Source organism: Rousettus aegyptiacus, unplaced genomic scaffold (assembly GCF_014176215.1).
Source record: "Rousettus aegyptiacus isolate mRouAeg1 unplaced genomic scaffold, mRouAeg1.p scaffold_m13_p_9, whole genome shotgun sequence".
Taxonomy (NCBI): domain Eukaryota; kingdom Metazoa; phylum Chordata; class Mammalia; order Chiroptera; family Pteropodidae; genus Rousettus; species Rousettus aegyptiacus.
The window spans coordinates 84795050-84815532 of NW_023416312.1; the positions used below are offsets into that span (position 1 = coordinate 84795050).

The window sequence follows — 20483 nt, forward strand, 5'->3', positions numbered from 1 at the left end:
TAGAGGCACTGAGGGTGATGGTATGTCAAGAGGCCTGTCATGCGTAGATTCATGTCAGGAGGACTGGGCATTAGAAAGGGCCTGCGAAATACAAACCTGGGAAGGGCACACAATCAAAGGGAGTCAGGGCACATCCCTAGAGTTCATGATGTCCAGGTTGGGATAGCAGCAGAGAAGTCATTGCCAGGCCAGGCCGGAGCTATGCAGCCATCAGAGACCACACATTGTGGTTCTGTGGCTGAGTTAGCGCACCACCAGATACTCTCACTATCACAGCTCATATTGCTAATCCACATCAACAACTGGAAACAGCAAGAAAGTCACTTCCTTCTACTTGCAAGGTACCTTTTACACCCTCTACTTAGAAAGCTCAACATGTGCTTACCATAAATGAGAAACGCCTAAAGGAATTTTGTCCATTATTGCAGAATATGATTGAAGGGTAAATTTGGAGCTGAGAGGCACAATCCCTCCCTTTTTTACTCTGCTTTCATACGCATCCCTCTACATACATTTGAACTCTTATAGTGGAAATACAATTCTGTATTTCTACCTAGTAGATACATTAATACTTTTATATGTTTTCACCATTCTCCCCACATAAGATGATTCAGGGTCCCAAGTCATTGTATCCATCATGGTGAGCTCTATTAATTATTCCTCAAATTCAGATAGGCACCCACTGAATATTCTGTTACCTAAAGACTAAATTGTAGAGGGAAGCCATGGAGGGGAAAATGGCAGATGGGAAGATTGGAGAGGAGAAGCCTGAGAAGACATAGCAAGCTGGAGTTGCTGGAGGACCTAAACCTAAAGAAGAAACAGAAAAACCTGTGAAAACTAAGACTGTTTCTTCTGGTAATAGAGGGGAACTTTCTTTGCAGCACTGAGAAGCGATCAACTGAAAAAGAAGCTACAGACTTTTCAACAAAGCCTACAAAGATGTTCAAGTCTGGATTTGCCATTGGTAGTCAGATGATGAAGAAAGCCTCAGTCATAGCCATCAAACTTGGATAAAATAAGCCTAAAGAAACTGTTCCAACTTTTAATGACAATGAAAACAAACCAAAGAAAATGTCTCCAGAAGCAAACATGAGAATGAAGAAGATTGGAAGGGATACAGAAACATCAACAGGACCAAAATCCTTCAGAAAAGGAAAGAATGAGTTTTCTGATAAACCAGAAGCTATGGAAGTGGAATAAAAAATCTCATCTTGGAAAAAGCCATGACCATGACAATTAAATGATGTCTTTTTAAATTTAGGTGTGAACAATGAGATACCATCTCACACTGTTAGGGGCGCCACAACCTAAACGGGCCCTTAAGGGTTAAGGATAAAACATGCTGGGCTTGGGCTTCACAAGAACAGAAGACAAATAGCAGCTCAGCAGCCCGTGACACCAACATGTTTGTACAGAGAACTCTGAGAACTTCCTTTGTTTTACACCACCTGTGCTTGACCGATCAGTACATGACCAGTACCCCCCTTTCCTCTTCTTTCCTTCCACTGCCCCTTGTCCCCATAGCACCAGCTGAAGACCAATTATATTGTGACAAGTCCCTTTTGCTTGCCCCCCTTTGTTTTTGCTGTATAAATATAGCTGCTTTACAAAATAAAATTTGAGGCTTGATCAGAATACTGTCTTGCCTCCACTCTTTTCTCTCGTCCGTGTTACCCCTCTTTTCTTTAGGTTGGGTTCTCCTCGGTTCTCCCACCAAATAACCGGTCCCGCGGGCGGGACAGGTGGCGCCCAACGTGGGGCCCGAGTGCAGAACCCTTACCCAGGCGGACTACGAAATAACAGAGGCCGCGGCTCGTTAAGGAGAAGTTTTTCAGAGAAGAAGTTTTTCAGAGAAGACTGCCTTTCACCGCTCATGGAAGGTCCTCGTCTTCGGCTCACCGGAGATCGCCGTCTTCGGTGAGTGTTCATCCGCCTTAGTTTAGTTTCAGCACGGACTGCTAGGATCATAAGTAACAAATTTTAAACGGAGAAAAGAGTTGAGCATAAACTCCCTCTGTCTTCTCTAGGTCCTCTTGTCTTTTCCTTTTTTTCAAAGGATTTGGGACTTTTCTCTCTAGCCCGCTTCTTGGCACAAGCCGTCCACCCCTGAGGTTAGAGGCTGCTTTTTCTGAGTTGGGAAAATACAGTGTGTCAGTCGACTTTAAGGCAGAAGTCGTCCACTCAGAGGGCATCCCGGTCGTAGACCTCTCCCTCCGCCCTGGAGAGAGCGGTAGGTCTGCGATTCGCCTCTTGAGAGCCGTGTTGGCGGATTATACCAACCGACTGCCCACGTCGAGACCTCTGATATAATCCCTCCTCTGCCGCCTCTGTAAAAGAGCCTTGTCTATGCCCAAAGGCACAGCCGGCGGGACGTCCGTAGGCATCGCACCCCCGGGGGGTCCGTGTTAGCGGATTGTACTAACCGGCTGCCCACGCGGGAGAGAAGTTAAGTTCCCTTCTCCTCCTTTTTGTCTTGATACCTATGTTCACTTCCTCAGTTCCTATCCCTCTTTCTTTTTAGATAAATAAAACAAAAAAAAAAATGGGACAAACCTTGTCCAGAGAAGCACAATTCATAAAAGACTTAAAATGCTCATTCAAGGAGCGAGGAATCCGAGTAAAAAAGAAGGATTTAGTCAAATTTTTCTCTTCATTGATGAAGTCTGTCCCTGGTTCATAGTAAATGGCCCTGAAATCCATCCAAAAAAAATGGCAAAAGGTAGGCAGAGATTTAAACGATAAGTTACAAAAGGAAGGTCCTGATGCCGTCCCCGTCTCTGCTTTCTCTTATTGGGGACTAATTCGAGACATTGTAGAAACCGCCTCCGATGACCCCGAAAAACGACAACTCTTGTCAGTAGCGGAGTACTGCCTTAAACCGCTGTCTCGCTCAGCATCCGTTGCTTCTCTTCCCACTGAAAAGCCCCCCTCTAGATGTCCCTTAGTCGTTATAGACATGAGCGATCCCTCTCCAACTAAAGGCATATACCCCTCTTTGCCCACAGGACATCCCCCTTCTCCTAAAGGTCCTCTTACCAATCCCTTATTGACTAAAAGACCACTCAATGACCCCTTAGATCCTGGTGATGCCGCCACCTTAGAAGATGAGGCCGTACGATATCGTAACCCAGATTGGCCTTCTACTTGGCCCCCACCCTACAATCCACAGTTCTGTGCGCCTGTTCTGCCATTCCCCGCCTTCAACGGCAATAACGCTTCACAAACCAAAGATAAGCTTGCTGCACAGATGGCCGAGATAGAGAGCAAACTGGCCTCCCTTCAGGCTGCTTTACAAGAGACTGTTCTTACCGCCCAACGCTTGCCTATAAAACCTTCCAAAAACCCCAAACCAAAAACCCTCACTTTCCCTGTCATCACCCGATCCCAGCGACCTGAATCTCCCACCTCTAACACCGCTGATCCCCCTGATGCCCCTGAAGGTGGAGAGGATACTGCTAACAATAATGATGAGGAAGAAAGCAGTGACGACGAACTCCCTTCCCCCGCCCCGGAGCGTAAAGAGTTCCATAAATTACAGTTCAAAAACTTAAAAGAACTAAATACAGCTGTCAGGACTTATGGACCTAATGCTCCTTACACCTTATCTGTCCTCGAAACACTGTCTCGAGGGGGACACCTTCTCCCTTGTGAATGGCTCCGCATAGTCCAGGCTGTCCTCACCCGTGGCCAATATCTAACTTGGCGGGCTGATTTCTGTGACCGCTGCCAGACTATAGCCGCTAATAATCTTAAAAATCCCCGCTCTCATTCTTGGACCTTTGAAAAACTTACTGGTCAGGGGACATATGCCACTGAGGAGCGGCAACAAAATCTCCCTATTGGACTCCTCTCTCAGACACATAATGCCGCTCTCGGGGCCTGGAGGACTCTTCCTAGTTCTGGCACACCCACCACGCCACTCACCAAGGTTATCCAAGGTCCCCAGGAAGATTACAGTGAATTTGTCAGTCGCCTCCTAGAGGCTGCTGAGCGCGCTCTAGGAAGCGACGCCGCTAATGATAGATTGGTCAAACAATTGGCTTTTGAAAATGCTAACGCCTCCTGCCGAGCCGTCCTCAGGGGTAAGACCCGGGACAAGACGCTCGATGAAATGCTTCGCTTGTGCCGAGACGTTGATCCATTTACTTCCAAGGTATCTCAGGCCATTCATCTAGCGGTTGGTGCTGCAGTCCAGGCCAACCCTGGCCAACAGAAAAATTGTTTCAAATGTGGTCAGCCAGGACACTTTGCCCGTCAATGCCACGGTTCCCATGACAAACCCAGGGTTCAGGGCCCTTATAATAAAGGACCTTCTCCTCCCTCGACACCTTGCCCTGTTTGCAAAAAGGGCCGACACTGGGCTAGAGACTGCCGCTCCACCACCGACATACTCGGTAACCCCATCACTCGCCAGCAGGGAAACGGACAGAGGGGCCAGCCCCGGGCCCCTCAGCCAATCCCTTTTCTCAGGGCCTCGGGGAACAGCCAGATAGAACAAACTCAGCCCCTACCCACCTTTCCCCAAAATCAGTCCATTCCCTTTACAGGGCCACCCCAGGAAGCGCAGGACTGGACCTCTGTGCCTCCTCCGACATCATATTAGAGCCCGATAGCGGGACTCAGGTGATCCCCACAGGCGTTTTTGGGCCCCCTCCTCCTAAAACATTTTTTCTTATCCTTGGAAGGGCCTCCTCTACCTTGCAGGGCATCACCATTTTTCCCTCTATTGTTGACAGTGATTATTCCGGGGAGATAAAGATATTAGCCAGTAGCTCCAGAGGCCCACTTTATATACACCAAGGTCAACGCCTTGCTCAGGCTCTGCCCCTACCCCTCGACACATCTAATCCTTCCCTAGGGCCTTCCCGAGGGGCGTCTACGCCTGGTTCCTCTGATATTTTCTGGATCCAGCAACTTTCGCGGGAACGCCCATACCACACACTCAAAATCAATGGCAAAGAATTCAAGGGCATCCTTGACACGGGCGCTGATTCTACAGTGCTTGCGAAGGCCTCCTGGCCTTCTTCCTGGCCTTGCCAGCCCTCTCTTACTCATCTTCAAGGCATAGGACACTCTCAAAACACCTTTCAAAGCTCTCAACTCCTCACCTGGGAAGACCCTGATGGAAACACTGGTCAGGTCCGCCCCTTTATTGTCCCCGGGCTTCCCGTAAATCTGTGGGGTCGCGACATATTGACCCAGATGGGAGTTTTAATGTTCAGTCCCTCAGCTACCGTTACTCATCAAATGCTAAACCAAGGGTTTATCCCGGGCAAGGGCCTTGGAAAAAATAATCAGGGTATTACCGTTCCCATAGAGGCCGAACACAGGGCCCCACGGACAGGCTTAGGGTACGACATCAAAAATTTTTCGTGAGGGCCGTTGCTCCCCCTGCACTCCAGGCAGATAAAATCACGTGGAAGAGCAACCACCCTGTCTGGATCGATCAATGGCCCTTGCCCCGTCATAAACTTTCAGCGGCCACACAGTTAGTGCAGGAACAGTTAGATGCTGGCCATCTACCTCCCCTTGGAACACTCCCATCTTTGTTATACAAAAGAAAGGGGGTAAATGGAGACTTCTTCAAGATCTCAGAGAAATCAATAAGACCATGGTTCCCATGGGGGCGCTCCAACCAGGGCTGCCGTCCCCCGTTGCAATACCTACAGGATATCACAAGATAGTCATAGATCTAAAAGACTGTTTTTTCTGTATCCCTTTACATCCGGAGGACAGAAAGCGTTTCGCCTTTAGCCTCCCGGTTGTTAACTGCATAGGACCCTCCCCAAGATTTCAATGGAGGGTTTTGCCTCAGGGCATGGCAAACAGTCCTACCCTTTGTCAAAAATTTGTTGCCCAGGCCATTGATCCGTTTCGCCTTACACATCCCGACCTATACATTGTTCATTATATGGATGATATTCTCCTGGCAGGCTCTGATATTGCCATCTTGCGTGATACCAGCCATAAATTAGTTGATGCCCTTCAAGATCTAGGACTACAGATCTCCCCAGAAAAGATTCAATTACAGCCCCCTTTCCTCTTCCTAGGCTTCGAGTTACACCCCACTAAGGTCCTTTCACAAAAGGTTGAATTAAGGAAAGACTCTTTACAGACCCTCAATGATTTCCAACGCCTGTTAGGTGATATCAACTGGCTTCGCCCATATCTAAAGTTGACCACCGGAGATTTAAAGCCCCTCTTTGACATTCTTCGAGGAGATCCTGATCCCTCTTCTCCACGCACCCTGACGCCTGAGGCAGCCTCGGCCTTAAACTTAGTTGAAAAAGCCATTTTAAATCAAAACATCTCATACTATTCCCCTGCCTGTGCCCTGTGGCTACTAATTCTTCCCACAACATTCACGCCTACGGGTGTCCTGTGGCAAAACAAACCCCTATATTGGCTTCATTTGCCAGCTACTCCTTCTAAGATACTCCCTGTCTACCCTTCTCTTATCGCACAAATACTTAAAATGGGGCGCGAAAGCTCCCTAAAGCTTTTTAACAAAGACCCTGACATCATTGTTGTGCCCTATGAAGCAGCTCAGGTCAAATGGCTACTACAAACATCAGATGAATGGGCTGTCAATTGTATTTCATTTCAAGGAAAGATAGATAATCATTACCCTGCTGACAAACTCATACAATTCCTTAAAAACCAAGCTGTAGTTTTCCCTTCCCTGACCAAGAGCCGTCCTATTCCACAAGCCCCTTCTGTTTTCACAGATGGCTCCTCTTCAGGAATTGCTGCCTTTAGTATTAATGGACAGCTTACTAAGATCAGGACCGACTACTTGTCCGCACAGCTTGTAGAACTTTTTGCAGTTGTTCAAGTCTTTAAGACTCTCCCTAATAGTCCTTTTAATTTGTTCACCGATAGTGCTTATATAAGTCGATCAGTTCCCCTTCTGGAGACCGTCCCTTTTATTCGACCCTCCACTAATGCCTCCCCCTTATTCTCAGAACTCCAAAACCTCATCCTCGCCAGATCTCATCCCTTTTTTATAGGGCACATCCGTGCTCACTCAGGTCTCCCTGGCCCCCTAAGTACTGGCAATGATCTTGTTGATAGAGCCTCTCGAGAAGTTTCCAACCTTGTTATGGCTATATCTTCTACTGACCCCATTCAACAAGCTCAACAGGCTCATCAGATACACCACCTAAATGCCCGGACTCTTCGCCTTTTATTCTCCATTACTAGGGAACAGGCACGCCAAATAGTGCGCCAATGTCAGGGGTGTCTTACTCTACTACCTGAACCCCATCTTGGCGTCAATCCTCGCGGCCTTACTCCTGGAGAACTGTGGCAAATGGATGTTACTCATTTCAGCCCTTTTGGTAAACTGAAATATATACATGTTTCTATAGATACCTTCAGTGGCTTTCTCTGTGCAACCCTACAGTCTGGAGAAGCCACCAAACATGTTATCAGTCACATGATTTCATGCCTTGCCTTTCTACCATTACCTAAAACTCTCAAGACTGATAACGGCCCGGCTACACCAGTACTTCCTTTAAACAATTTTGTGCTCAACTAAATATCAAACATATTACAGGTATTCCGTACAACCCCCAGGGCCAGGGCATTGTTGAAAGAGCACACCAGACTCTGAAGAATATGCTTACAAAACTTCAACACTCCAAAGGTATCCTATACCCCCCACACAACAATAATAAGACCTTGCTAAATCATGCCCTTTTTGTCCTTAATTTTCTGACACTCGACAATGATGGAAAGTCTGCAGCCGACCGATTTTGGCACCCTACTACTGCAGACTCTTATGCACAAGCCCTGTGGAAAGATCCTCTGACATCAAAATGGAATGGTCCTGACCCCGTCCTTATCTGGGGAAAGGGACACGCTTGCATCTATGACAATCAGGCTCAAAACGCCCGGTGGTTACCTGACCGACTACTGAAACTCTATAATCCGTCCAGGGATCCACAGCCCTGAGACCTCGCTTCCCCTCTGTTCTCTTACAGATAACCGCCTCGTCCTCCGGAGAAGCATTGCAGAGGATGGTCTCCAGCCCCTCTCCTCCTCACGGGAATTTTGCTCTTCCTCCTGTTTCTCGTCCTCCTCTGCACTGACTCTAATATTCCCCTTACCCACAGATTAGGATTGCTGTTCTTTACACTTGTCCAGGACAGCATAGATAAAGTCAGAAAAAGCCTAGAGGCCAGGCAGAAACAGAGAGAAAAAGATGAAGCCTGGTATAAAAATTGGTTTTCCACCTCCCCACTCTTTTCAACACTGCTCCCTAGTCTATTAGGACCTTTCATAGGCTTGCTCTTATTACTCACTTTTGGCCCCTGGGCATTCAGGAGAATAACAGATCTAATTAAAAGACAGGTTGACTCGGCGCTATCCAAAGGACCTACGGTATACTACCAACAAATCACAATGACAGAGCCCTCGGAAGAAGTCGGCGCAGCCCTAAATTTCTCCACCTTGGCCCAAGAGGGACCTCGACCTTGGTATAGCAGGTTTGGTTGGTGGTAAATACCCCTCTCCCTACGGGGACGACATAAGGGACAGAGAAATGTCTACCTTCACCTTTGATAGACCAAGGGAAGGTATGGGCATCGAGATGGGTGCAGATGCAAAGCTACTGCAAGGGAAGACCCACTAGAGGGTCCCCTCTGTCCTTCCCTGAGAACATACCTGGTTTGCATAGAGGTTGGTATCCAAATCACAATTTAAAACCGGCTCTGCCTCTCCTCCCCAAAAGATACCAAGAGCCAACAATAGATGGGCGTATATAGCCCACGGGAGGAACCAGGTCAATGTTCCCCCACTCGGTTAAGGCCCGCCTTTCTAAAAACAGAAAGGGAGGAGATGTTAGGGGCGCCACAACCTAAACGGGCCCTTAAGGGTTAAGGATAAAACATGCTGGGCTTGGGCTTCACAAGAACAGAAGACAAATAGCAGCTCAGCAGCCCGTGACACCAACATGTTTGTACAGAGAACTCTGAGAACTTCCTTTGTTTTACACCACCTGTGCTTGACCGATCAGTACATGACCAGTACCCCCTTTCCTCTTCTTTCCTTCCACTGCCCCTTGTCCCCATAGCACCAGCTGAAGACCAATTATATTGTGACAAGTCCCTTTTGCTTGCCCCCCTTTGTTTTTGCTGTATAAATATAGCTGCTTTACAAAATAAAATTTGAGGCTTGATCAGAATACTGTCTTGCCTCCACTCTTTTCTCTCGTCCGTGTTACCCCTCTTTTCTTTAGGTTGGGTTCTCCTCGGTTCTCCCACCAAATAACCGGTCCCGCGGGCGGGACATCACACTTGTTAGAACAGCTATAATCAACAGGACAAGTAATAACAAATGCTGGAAAGGATGTGGAGAAAAAAGGAACCCTCATACACTGCTGGTGGGACTGCAAATTGGTATAGCCATTAGGGAAAACAGTATGGAGATTCCTCAAAAAACTAAGAATTGATCTATCATATGATCCAGCAATCCCTCTACTGAGTATTTACCCCAAAGACTTGAAAACCCATATCTGAAAAGGTATTTTCACACTGATGTTCATAGCAGCATTATTCACAGTGGCCAAAACATGGAAACAACCAAAGTGTCCTATAATAGATGATTGGCTAAAGAAGCGGTGGTACATATATACAATGGAATATTACTCAGCCATAAGAAGAGATGAAATACTACCATTTGAGACAACATGGATGGACCTCAAGATAATCATGCTAAGCGAAATAAGGCAGACAGAAAAAGTTGAGAAACACGTGATATCACTTATATGTGGGATATTAACCTAAAAGCAAAAAATGAATGGGAAAAACAAGAGTCTCATGGTCGTGGACAACAGACCAGTGGTTACCAGAGAGTAAGGGAGAGAGGTAGACAGAGTAAAGGGGGTCAAATATGTGGTGACAGAAAGAAATCTAACTATGGGAGGTTAATACACAGTGTAAACATATATGTCTACTGTTAAAGTATACAGCTGAAACTTATTGGATTTCATTAATCAATGTCACCATAAAAAGTAAATGAATAAATTTAATAATAATAATAATAATAATAATAATAGTAATAATAAAAAATTGAGGTGTGGGTGGGTATAAAGTTAAAAGGAACAATTTTTTTTTAAGAATGATGTAAGGCTTTCTTTGGAGCCACTTTTTTAAGATCTAGTGGTACAGTAATAAATGAGTTTGAAATTGGAGTAATTTATGCTTTATATACAGATTTCAAGGCATTTGCTAACTTTGTAGTTTCATGTAATCAGTTTCTATAGGTTGTAAATAATTAAAAATATCAGAAATTGTACCTTTTTTAGGAATTGCATATATTTTTAGACACAACTATTAGCACATTAAGAGGGAAATAAAAAGTTATTGTCTGTTTAAACTGCAAGCAGTTACTCTCTAACTTAACTCCCTATTAACTTAAACTTCTGGCTCCCGTGAACAGCCTTGTAGAGAAGCAAGTATTGTACTGGGAGGAAAATGTTACTCGTCTATAGATTGACAGTAAATTAGATAAAATTAGAATATTGCTTTTTGTTCCTAATGGGCATTTGTTTTGCTTCAAGTCATAAACTAGATATTGTGCTGTTCCCGTAAGCATTTTCCCCAGATCTTGAAGCAAGTTATAAGGAATCTGTTTGTTTTAAAATACAAATCACTTCCAAAATTTTTAAATGTACAGAATACTAAATATTTGACTGTTTTTACTTTTTTTAAAGTAACAAATAACAAACAAGCAACATTGTATGAAGATGGAAAATGAGAAAGATACACTTTCTGTAACTTTGTCAAAACAGTTAATTTACTAACTTGTGAAATCTAATTTGATTTTTACTAACTACAATAATTCTTATTTAGTACAATAATATGGTTTAAGTGTACAAATATTAACCAATGGCCTTTCAAAAGCGCATTTAGGCACTGAAAATAGAAAGAAATAAGAGTGCATCTTTAAACATTCTATGAAATTTTTGTCCACATCTACTTTGTTAGAGCTTTGTGTTATAGGGTTTTTTTCTGTATTTTTGTATTGTATATGAATTCTTTTTTAATGTAACACTTAAATACATATTTAAAAGAGCAGACATAAATAAAAGAAAAATGCAAGATATTGATTTTCTTCAAAACTCCTACAATGTTATATTTGCAAGCAGCTTCAGACCATCATAATGGTGGTAACTACTTGCTCAGCTCTTGTAATAGGTAATAACTTCAGAGAAGCAGCCTGTATGTATTCTTAAGTTTGTTCACTTATAATAAATTTATAGTAAGCCCCAAGTCAAACAATGGAAATGTTTATAGAACGATTAGTTCTTACTTACATGATTTAGTTATATCGAGATACATAAATTTGACTTGCTTTAATGGAGGCAAACTTTTCATTTTTGTACATTTTACTGTTTATGTTAAAATAACATCCCTCTCCTACATATTCTTTTCTTGACTCAAATGAAATATTAATCTAAAGTCAAGATGAGAAAAATAACCAGTAAATTTGTCAAACTCAAAAACAAAGACTAAATTGCAAAGCTAACTTCCAACAACCTGGGCATAAAATTAAAAAAAAAAAGGAAGGATGGAGAAAAAGAGAATGGTGAGTATGTACAAATAGACACATACATATAATAAACAGAAAATATGCAAAGCTACTGTAGCTCTTATTTCTATAATTGGTCTCAAGGTGCAGTTCTTTAATTAGCAATTACAATTTCTCCCACCCTCGGATAAAACCTCAGATGTTCTGGGTTTTTCACTTGGTGGAGTGATCAAAACTATTCCCCAAAGGTTTGAGTCCTGAATCATATTGCTTTATTTTTGTTATTATTGTGATAGTTTTCCATTAACTTTTACTATTATGTGATAGACAGAATAAGGGGCCCACAAAGATGCCCACATCCTAGACCTTGGAACCTGTGAATATATTGGTACAAGACAAATGGGAATTAAGTTGCTAATCATCAGATCTTAAAATACGGAGATTATCCTGGATTATCTGGGTGAACCAATTCTCACTATGGTTCTTAAAAGCATACAAGAAAGGGATAAGAGGGAGAACCCAAATAGCAGCATGAGGACTCAGCCTGACATTACTGGCTTTGAAGATGGAAGAATGAAACCATGAGCCAAAGAATGAGGGCAGCCTCTAGAAGATGGAAAAGGTGAGGAAACAGATTATCTCCTTAGAGCGTCTGGGAAGATTTTAGCCCTGCCAACATCTTGATTTTAGCTTAGTGACACCCATCTAGATTCCTGATCTCTAGAACTGTAAAATAATAAACTTGTTATTTTAAGTCATTAAGTTTGTGATAATTTGTTACTGAAGGAATAGAAAATGAATACACAGAGTATCAAAGAAAGTTTTTATAGTCGTGGATTACCTAGAAACCTGATCCATAAATTAGAGAACAAATTAAAATCCATAATAAATAACAGCCACTGAGTCACTGAAGGATTATTTCAATCTTTTATTTGAAATAATACAACAGGTAGATAATATATAACTAATCATTGTGCACTCAGAATTTCTTCTCATAAGGCAATGATGGGTTCTACCCAATCTGTCCAGGATACATCCTTCCTATCATGGATACCCCAATTGTCGTCTTCACCTTTTGATTTGCCCTGTATTTAGAAGTGCTACATACTGAAGTGCAACATATTCAAGATGTATAATACTCTATACTCCACACCAGAAAAAAAAAATGAAATCTCTTGAAACTTTTGGCATCTTCATTCTCCTTTCAAAACAAAATAATTTCTCCCTCACTCTAACAAACTCCTGCTGTTATGCCTATGTAACTAAGCTTAAATTTAACTATTATAGAGAAGCCAAAAGCCCAAGATTGGGAAAGCAAACTGTCACTCTTCTCCTCTAAGTGTAACTCCAGCCTTATCCTTCAAACACTCCAGCTACCGAAGTACTAAGCAGGCTGAATAAATCTCTCATTATTGAGATTGCAACACCTTCTTCCATGAGAATGATTAATTCCATCTAAGAAACTCTCCCACAGCTACCTCAGCAATCTTCAGGTCCCATTCAGACCTTCTAGATACAACATATTCTGAAGATAATTCCCAAATTTCGGAATCTGGTTTTTCCCTTGGAGGACATTTTCTAACTTCCCCACATCACTAAATTCCAGTTCACCTCTTTAAAGGCCTTTGGGATTAAGAGCATCAACAAGCTCTTAGATTAATACAGCCATACTAAGACCAAACCCTGTACACAAGGGAGGAGACTCATGTTGGTAAAGATAGGACCAAAAATTCAATCCCTCGGGGTAATGTGAAATAGTCCTTAGAACAAGTAATTTGTTCATAACAAAGGTACCAGGCATTACAGATTCACTGCCTCAAAGGCAAGAAAAGGCTGGGTTACAGAAATGGTATGGACTTAATATCAAAATTACTAAATCCCAGAATCATAGGGAGCTGGAAGAGAATATGACCATCCCAGGAAACAAGAGGCTTTTACCCAGAAGCAGATCATATTTAGGTGCAAATTTTTGACATTGTATCAAATCAGTAACAAGTAAGGCTTTCAAATCCTACAAGACTTCTTTAAAGTATGTATTGCTTACTCACTGAAGGAATAAGGCCACCATGCTACAAGTACAGAGAAGCAAAAGAAATATGGAATTAGTCGTATAGTGTTAAATGTACAGAGCTGTTTAAAACTTCAATTAAAGTTCTGGTAATCAAGGTTCTTTTGAGGCAATGCAAGTGCCCCTCTAAGAAGCCCAAAATGGCTTAGTGGACTAAGATCTCCAAGAAGAACTTGTTAACAAACTGGAAAAGTGTGTCAATTTCTTGAGGGCAAATCAACTTCTCCACTCTCAAGGTTTAAGCTTGATTATATGTAGTTATTTTGGCATAGAAGGAAAGAAGGACTTTAGTAAATAATTTGGAGACTTAATCTAGTTTTTAGCTTCATCTACATATGCCCAAAAGGATTTATAAGTTTCTCTTCATTTACAATTTGTTTCCAGGATCCCAGCAACAATTTTTTTTATTACCAAGACCTTGACAAATGTTTTTTGTTTGCCAGGACTCCAATAACCATTTTTCCATCAACTTACTGAGTATGATCAGAAAAATGATTTTTATGTGTGTGTGTGTTTTGATATTAACAAGTTTACAAAGGAAAAGCATACATGAATATCAGAAACAAAAAATATAATCGAACCCCTTTACAAAATATAAACAATTCAAATGCACAAGAGCAAAGCACACCAAGATATTCTACATGCTATAGCAGAAGTTCTCCTACCTTCCCAAACATCAGAATCTCCATGAAATTGCTTCCCACCCCCCCAGAGTTTCTGAATAAGCAGGTCTGTCCAAGAATCCAAGAATTTGCATTTTTAATAAGTTCCTTCATGCTCCTGATGTTCCTGGTTCAAGGACAACACTTAGAATCTACTGAATTAGAATATGGAAAGCACAATTCTAGTCTAGTAGGAGAGAAGACTATTTATCAGAGAGAATTGTGGGATTGAGGTTAGATTTACTCTATCAGGATTTCCCATGGGGTAAAATTCCCCTTGATGCTCTTAGCATGTGCCTGGCACAACTGCTTATTTTGAAAGATATTTACAACATAAAAATCAAGGAGAAGTTACTTGTGAGTATTAAACAAACCATTTCAACAGCTGCAGTGACACTCTTAGTGACACTCTTAATATCTAACCCTGTATCAGGGTTAGAATGAAGATTTCCCCATAAGTGTTTCTGCTTGAACTTTGACCTGGGTGTTAATTGCTTTTTCATCTTTGACTGGAGTTCAAAGTTTTCCATCCATAGAGGAAGTAGTAGCTACTGGGGCAGTCAAGCAGATCTGTGCAACCAGGAGGCTGTTCCTCTTATTCCTTCCGATGGCTCTCCCCTGCCTTTGTGCTATGAAGCTGGTATTTCTCTTGCCTTTCCAACAGTTCTTCAAAGATTTCATTGTGCATATAAGAGAATACGTACCCAGCGGAAAGCCTAGGCTCTTGCATCGAAGCCTCTTGGATACTTGACACCTGCAGATCATTGTAAGTGAACCAGACTTGCCTCTCAAAGTCATAGACATCACTGATATAATGGCCTGAATTTTGGGTATTGCCAAGATGGCTGATAACATCAATCAGCCGATAGGCATAATGATCTCCCATCTTGGAATTTCTTTTTGGTTTCTTGGCTACAGGTTCTGTCTTTTCCTTATCTAAAAAGTCATTGTTTCCAAGTTTTTTATTAGAACCCCATCCACCTAGGGAATTCACATTGGCCTCCTGCCAACTTAATTCTATAGGTCTTCTGAGATTCTCTGTGTACTGCTGGACATCTGGCTTCAGAAAGCTTTGAAGTAATGCCTGCCGAAGGGCTTGTTCATAGATTCTCATCCTTTCATGTTCAGTTACTTTGGGGGACTCTTCTGAAGTTCTGTTCTTTTTATCTTCATAAAAATCTTTAGTAGTCTTAGTGACACTCTTAGTATCTACAAACATGTTGGTTTTCCCAGATTTCTTTAGTTTTTGATTCCCCAACACTTCCTGAAGATGAACTTCTGCAGGATATGTACTTGGGCTATAAGTGAGTTTACTGGCATCTTCACAGATTACAGAGAGGTTGGTGTCTTCCTGATCCCTAATTAAGCCAGTTGCTGATATCTCTTTTTTAATGGTTGTGCCATATCCTGAGTTTACAAATTTGTATGCTGGCATATTCAGTTTAGAATATTTTCTCAGGCATTTTTGCTGTTGTTCTCTGCTTGACCCCAAAATTTGGCATTTTTGTGGTTCAGATTCTTTGCCTGATCCAATGTGTGGAACCAGGGAATCCTTGGATTTTGAGTCCAACTTTTTTGAAGGTGTCAGTGAACTGAGGACTTCAGAATATATCTTTCGAAAGAACTTTAAGAATTGGAAATTCATAATATGTGCATTCTTGCTCAAGGGAACAGGTGGTTTGGTACTTTCATTGCAATAGGGAGACAACTTTAAATATTTAGAAACGATGACTTCCTGGACATCCTTCCTTAACGACCAAAACTCGTTAAAGTGATAGCATTTCAGGTGAACAATAAGGACCCTGGGTAGTCTACTGAATTTGTGCACTGCAATAGAACTCTTGTGGCTACATTTCCCACATTTATACTCAAGCTCTTCTGCTCCAAAGAAAAGATCAACAGTAGATTGAATAGACAAAGGAAGTGTTTTCATTCCTTGGGTAAGGTTAGTGGAGAGATAATTACTCACTTCTGACTTGAAAACAGCCTGACCACAGGCTTTGCAAATAATAGAGTGCAGCAACTCTAACTCAAAATTAGTGATGACAGGACAAGTGAGCATTTTGGTGGCAGCACTGCCAGCAAAAATCTGTTGAGATGAATTTTCTTCTTCAGGTTCAATTTTAGTCTTCCAAATTACGTTTACTTTTTTCATGTTCTCTTTCATCTGATCTAAACAGTGACCTAAAACTTCATGAGCATCATTCTGCATGTTGCTAGAGAATATCTCTGCAGCTGTTGAAATGGTTTGTTTAATACTCACAAGTAACTTCTCCTTGATTTTTATGTTGTAAATATCTTTCAAAATAAGCAGTTGTGCCAAGCACATGCTAAGAGCATCAAGGGGAATTTTACCCCATGGGAAATCCTGATAGAGTAAATCATAAGCAAATTATGGAATCAAAAATAGGGACTGTAGAACTGCATTCATATAATAGGTATTTCCCAAATTGGGGAGGCCTTGCCATAGTTTCTCTGGGTAAAATTCAAAGGACATCTTCAATCTGTCCCAATCTAGGTAATCTTAACTATACATTGTTTTCAACAAAAGTGCCAAATATATTTTCTGAGTGAGAGTTTGGAGAAGAGTAGTACCATCTAGGAAAGGGTTTCCAGTAGAATTGGTCTTGAATAAAAGTCCAAATTCTAATTTCATACTCTCTTTTAATTCCTTTATCCTTAATTCTTCCCTCTCATTGTGTCTTACACACCTCAAGAGATTGGATGTCTTGTTTCTTACAGATTCATTCTTTTTCTAGAATTTCTCATTCATGTCTGATTCTGATGATACTATCTTTTTTCTCTTCCTACATCCATTTTGTAATCATTCTTTGCAGGTAAGTGTTGATGATTTCGATGTATACAAAGACATCTTCTGAAGATCAGGTGTTCCACTTCCTTCTCCTATCTCCAAAGGTCTGCTACTTGACTTCTTATGCACTTTGTGAAATGTTGTGTTGATTTCCTTCTGTGTTATTATGCTGGTAAAGACATCCCCATCCCTGTCAGGTCTTGTGGGTGGTTGAAGTTGAAAATTATTTTGATGAGCTCTGTCCAGTAACATCTTCAACTCTACAGCATCTCTTGAGGATAACTTTTTAATAAACAAGAAGCTATTATTTTGGAAAGTTAAATGCAGATGATTTTGTTTTTCTCCATAGGATCTAAAGACCACACTCTTAATATTGTTACTTAGCTGAAAAGTTATACATTCTCCAGTGCCGTAGTGGACCACCAATCTAACTTCCTTCTTTCTTTCCACTGTTTTAATTAATGTTTCTTTTGATGTAGACTTCCCACTCTCCCTGTTCCATATTTGGATAAAACCATGTATCATTCGATCAGCCATGTTTCTTTATAAGTAAAATACACATATCCTGAATTATTGACAATCTTGAAGTTCAGAATTGTTTTTCAAGATCACTTCTGGAGACAACACTAAAAAAGTGGTTCTTTAGTTCTCTATATAGAATGATCCTGTTTCTAGTGTTGGTTTTATACTAGAGCCTCTTCAGGTTCTGGATATCCAACTCTTTAGTGATAAGTCAACATCATTCAAGAACTGTCCATGTTTGTATGAGGACAGAGTCTTGATTCCAAAGGTAAGGTTGCTGCTGAAAGAAATCAAGAAAAATGACTTAAGTTATCAGAGAAATGCTTGGATAGAACTCAAACTCTACTCCCATATACTAAATCTCTTTTCCACTGTAGTATTGGATTAATTCTGTATGAATTTCCCCACTTAAACTGAAATTATTACATACTTGGAAGACTTTCAATACACAGGTGAAGAGCATAATGAATAGTGCTTCAAGTGCATGCATATAATATGCTAATCTTCTGGTCATAGACTAACCCCCAAGGGCAACCACAATAAAGGAATTAAAAAATGGGAGGCGCTATGTGGTCCTAAACTCAAAAGCAGATGGATAGCTCATGGTGTGCAGAAATCTAAAGGATTTCATACACAGGACACAAATAAGTTAATCTACCTCCTTCCAAACTCACTAATTTTCATTTCTTTCATGTGGATCTGAGGGAAGTCTATATACTCTACCCTATGTAGGGACCTAAACTACCACTACTTAAAGCAAGTATCAAAGAATTGGCTCTCTCTAGCTCCCACAAGCCAAAATGTTCTAAGCAATCACAATTTTCATAAGTGCAGTGTACTTAATAATATAAAGCCATGCTGAGCAAGACCATAAATAAACTCATCATAATTTTGAAAAATATGTTAAAATTATCACTGAGATTCAGTTCAAGATTGTGTTTACTATATTTTACTACTGAGTAAGTAAACATATAGTATAAAAATGTACAAAAATAGGCTGAGTGGAGAGTTTCCCGTTGGCTCCAATGTCGGCTTCACTGTTCCTATAGAGGCATGCTTAAAAGTCCAAGGTCAGTATAATCCATACAGAGTAAATAATTCCTCAGGTTAAAAAATTTTAGAAAACAAGAGCATGGTATCCTTTTGGCTATTATAACAGGGGCAAAACAAGTCAGCATTCAAGGGTTTATTATTAACATAAATAAATTTCATTGAAAAAATTTTTATACTTAAATGTTTCAATTATAGTTGACGTAAAATATTATATTATAACTTACGATGTGGTCACCCCAATAAGTCCAGTACCCACCTGATACACTACATAGTTATCGCAATATTACTGACTGTATTCTCCATGCTATACTCTACATCCCCATGACTATTTTGTAACTACCAATTTGTACTTCTTAATCCCCTTCCCCCTTCACCTATCCTCAACCCACCATCTGGCAACCATTAAAATGTTTTCTGTATCTATGAGCTTGTTTCTGTCATTTGTTTACCTTGTTCTCTAGATTCTACATATAAGTGAAATAGTGGCATTTATCTTTCTCTACCAGACTTACTCCACTCAGCATAATACCCTCTAGGTTCATCACATTGCTGCAGCTGGCAAAATTTCATTCTTTTTTTATGGCTGAGTAATGTTCCGTTGTATATATGTGCCACCTCTTCTTTATCCATTTATTCACTGATAAACACCCAGGTTGCCTCCATATCTTGGCTATTGTAAATAATGCTGAAATTAATATGTGGGTACACATGTCCCTTTGAAGTAGTGTTTTTAGTTTCTTTGGATAAATACCCAGAAGTGCAATTCCTGGATCAAAAGGGATATCCATTTTCTATTTTTTGAGAACCCTTCAGACTGTTTGCTGTAGTGACTATACTGATTTGCAATCCAACCAACAGTATATAAGAGTTTCCTTTTCTCTACATCGTCACTGTCTTCTTTAATTTATTGATGATAGCCATTCTGACAAGTGTGAGGTAATATCTCATTGTGGTTTTAATATTCATTTCTCTGATGATAAGTGACCTCGAGCATCTTTTCTTATATCTATTGGCCATCTGTATTTCCTTTTTGTACAAATATCTGTTCAGACCTTTTGCCCATTTTTAATTGGATTGTTTGTTTTTTTTTGTTGAGTTGTATGAATTCTTTATATATTTTGGATATTAACCTCTTATCAGATGTAGCATAAGTGAATATCTTCTCCCATTGAGTGTGCCGTCTTTTAATTTTGTTGATGGTTTCCTTTGCTGTACAAAAAAAAAATTTAGTTTGATGTAGTCCCATTCGTTTATTTTTTTCTTTTGTTTCCCTTGACCAAGGAGATATAACTGAAAAGATATTACTGTTTAGAAATATCAAAGAGTTTACTGTTTATATATTCTTCTAGCAGTTTTATGGTTTTGGGTCTTACATCTAAGTCTTTAATCCATTTAGAGTCTATTCATGTATATGGTGTAAGAAGGTGGTCCAGTTTCTTTTTCTTTTTTTCACATATATCTGTCCAATTTTCCCAACACCATTTACTGAAGAGACTGTCTTTACCCTACTATATCTTCTTACCTCCTTTGTCATATATTAAGTGAGAATATAGATGCGAATTTATTTCTGGGTTCTCTATTCTATTCCACTGATCAATGTGTCTGTTTTTATGCCTGTAACATGTTGTTCTGATTACTGTAGCCTTGTAGTATAGACTGATATCAGAAAGTGTGATACCTTCAACTTTGTTCTTCTTTCTCATAATCACTATCGCTATTTTGGACCTTTTAGGATTCCATATAAATTTTAGGATTATTTGTTCTAGCTCTCTGAAAAGTGTCAATAGCATTTTGATAGGGATTGCATTGAATCTATAGATTGCTTTGG

The 20483-nt window shown here is 40.7% G+C and overlaps 1 protein-coding gene and 1 pseudogene across 1 annotated transcript; one reads left to right on the forward strand and one right to left on the reverse strand.

Annotated features, from left to right (window-relative positions):
* Nucleotides 1-582: 582 nt before the first annotated feature.
* Nucleotides 583-1243, forward strand: LOC107501558 (annotated as a pseudogene).
* Nucleotides 1244-14863: 13620 nt separating this feature from the next.
* USP26 (ubiquitin specific peptidase 26) lies at nt 14864-17617 on the reverse strand. The gene is given in 1 exon segment (XM_016127817.2): nt 14864-17617. A coding segment is annotated over 1 exon segment (2754 nt).
* Nucleotides 17618-20483: the final 2866 nt, after the last annotated feature.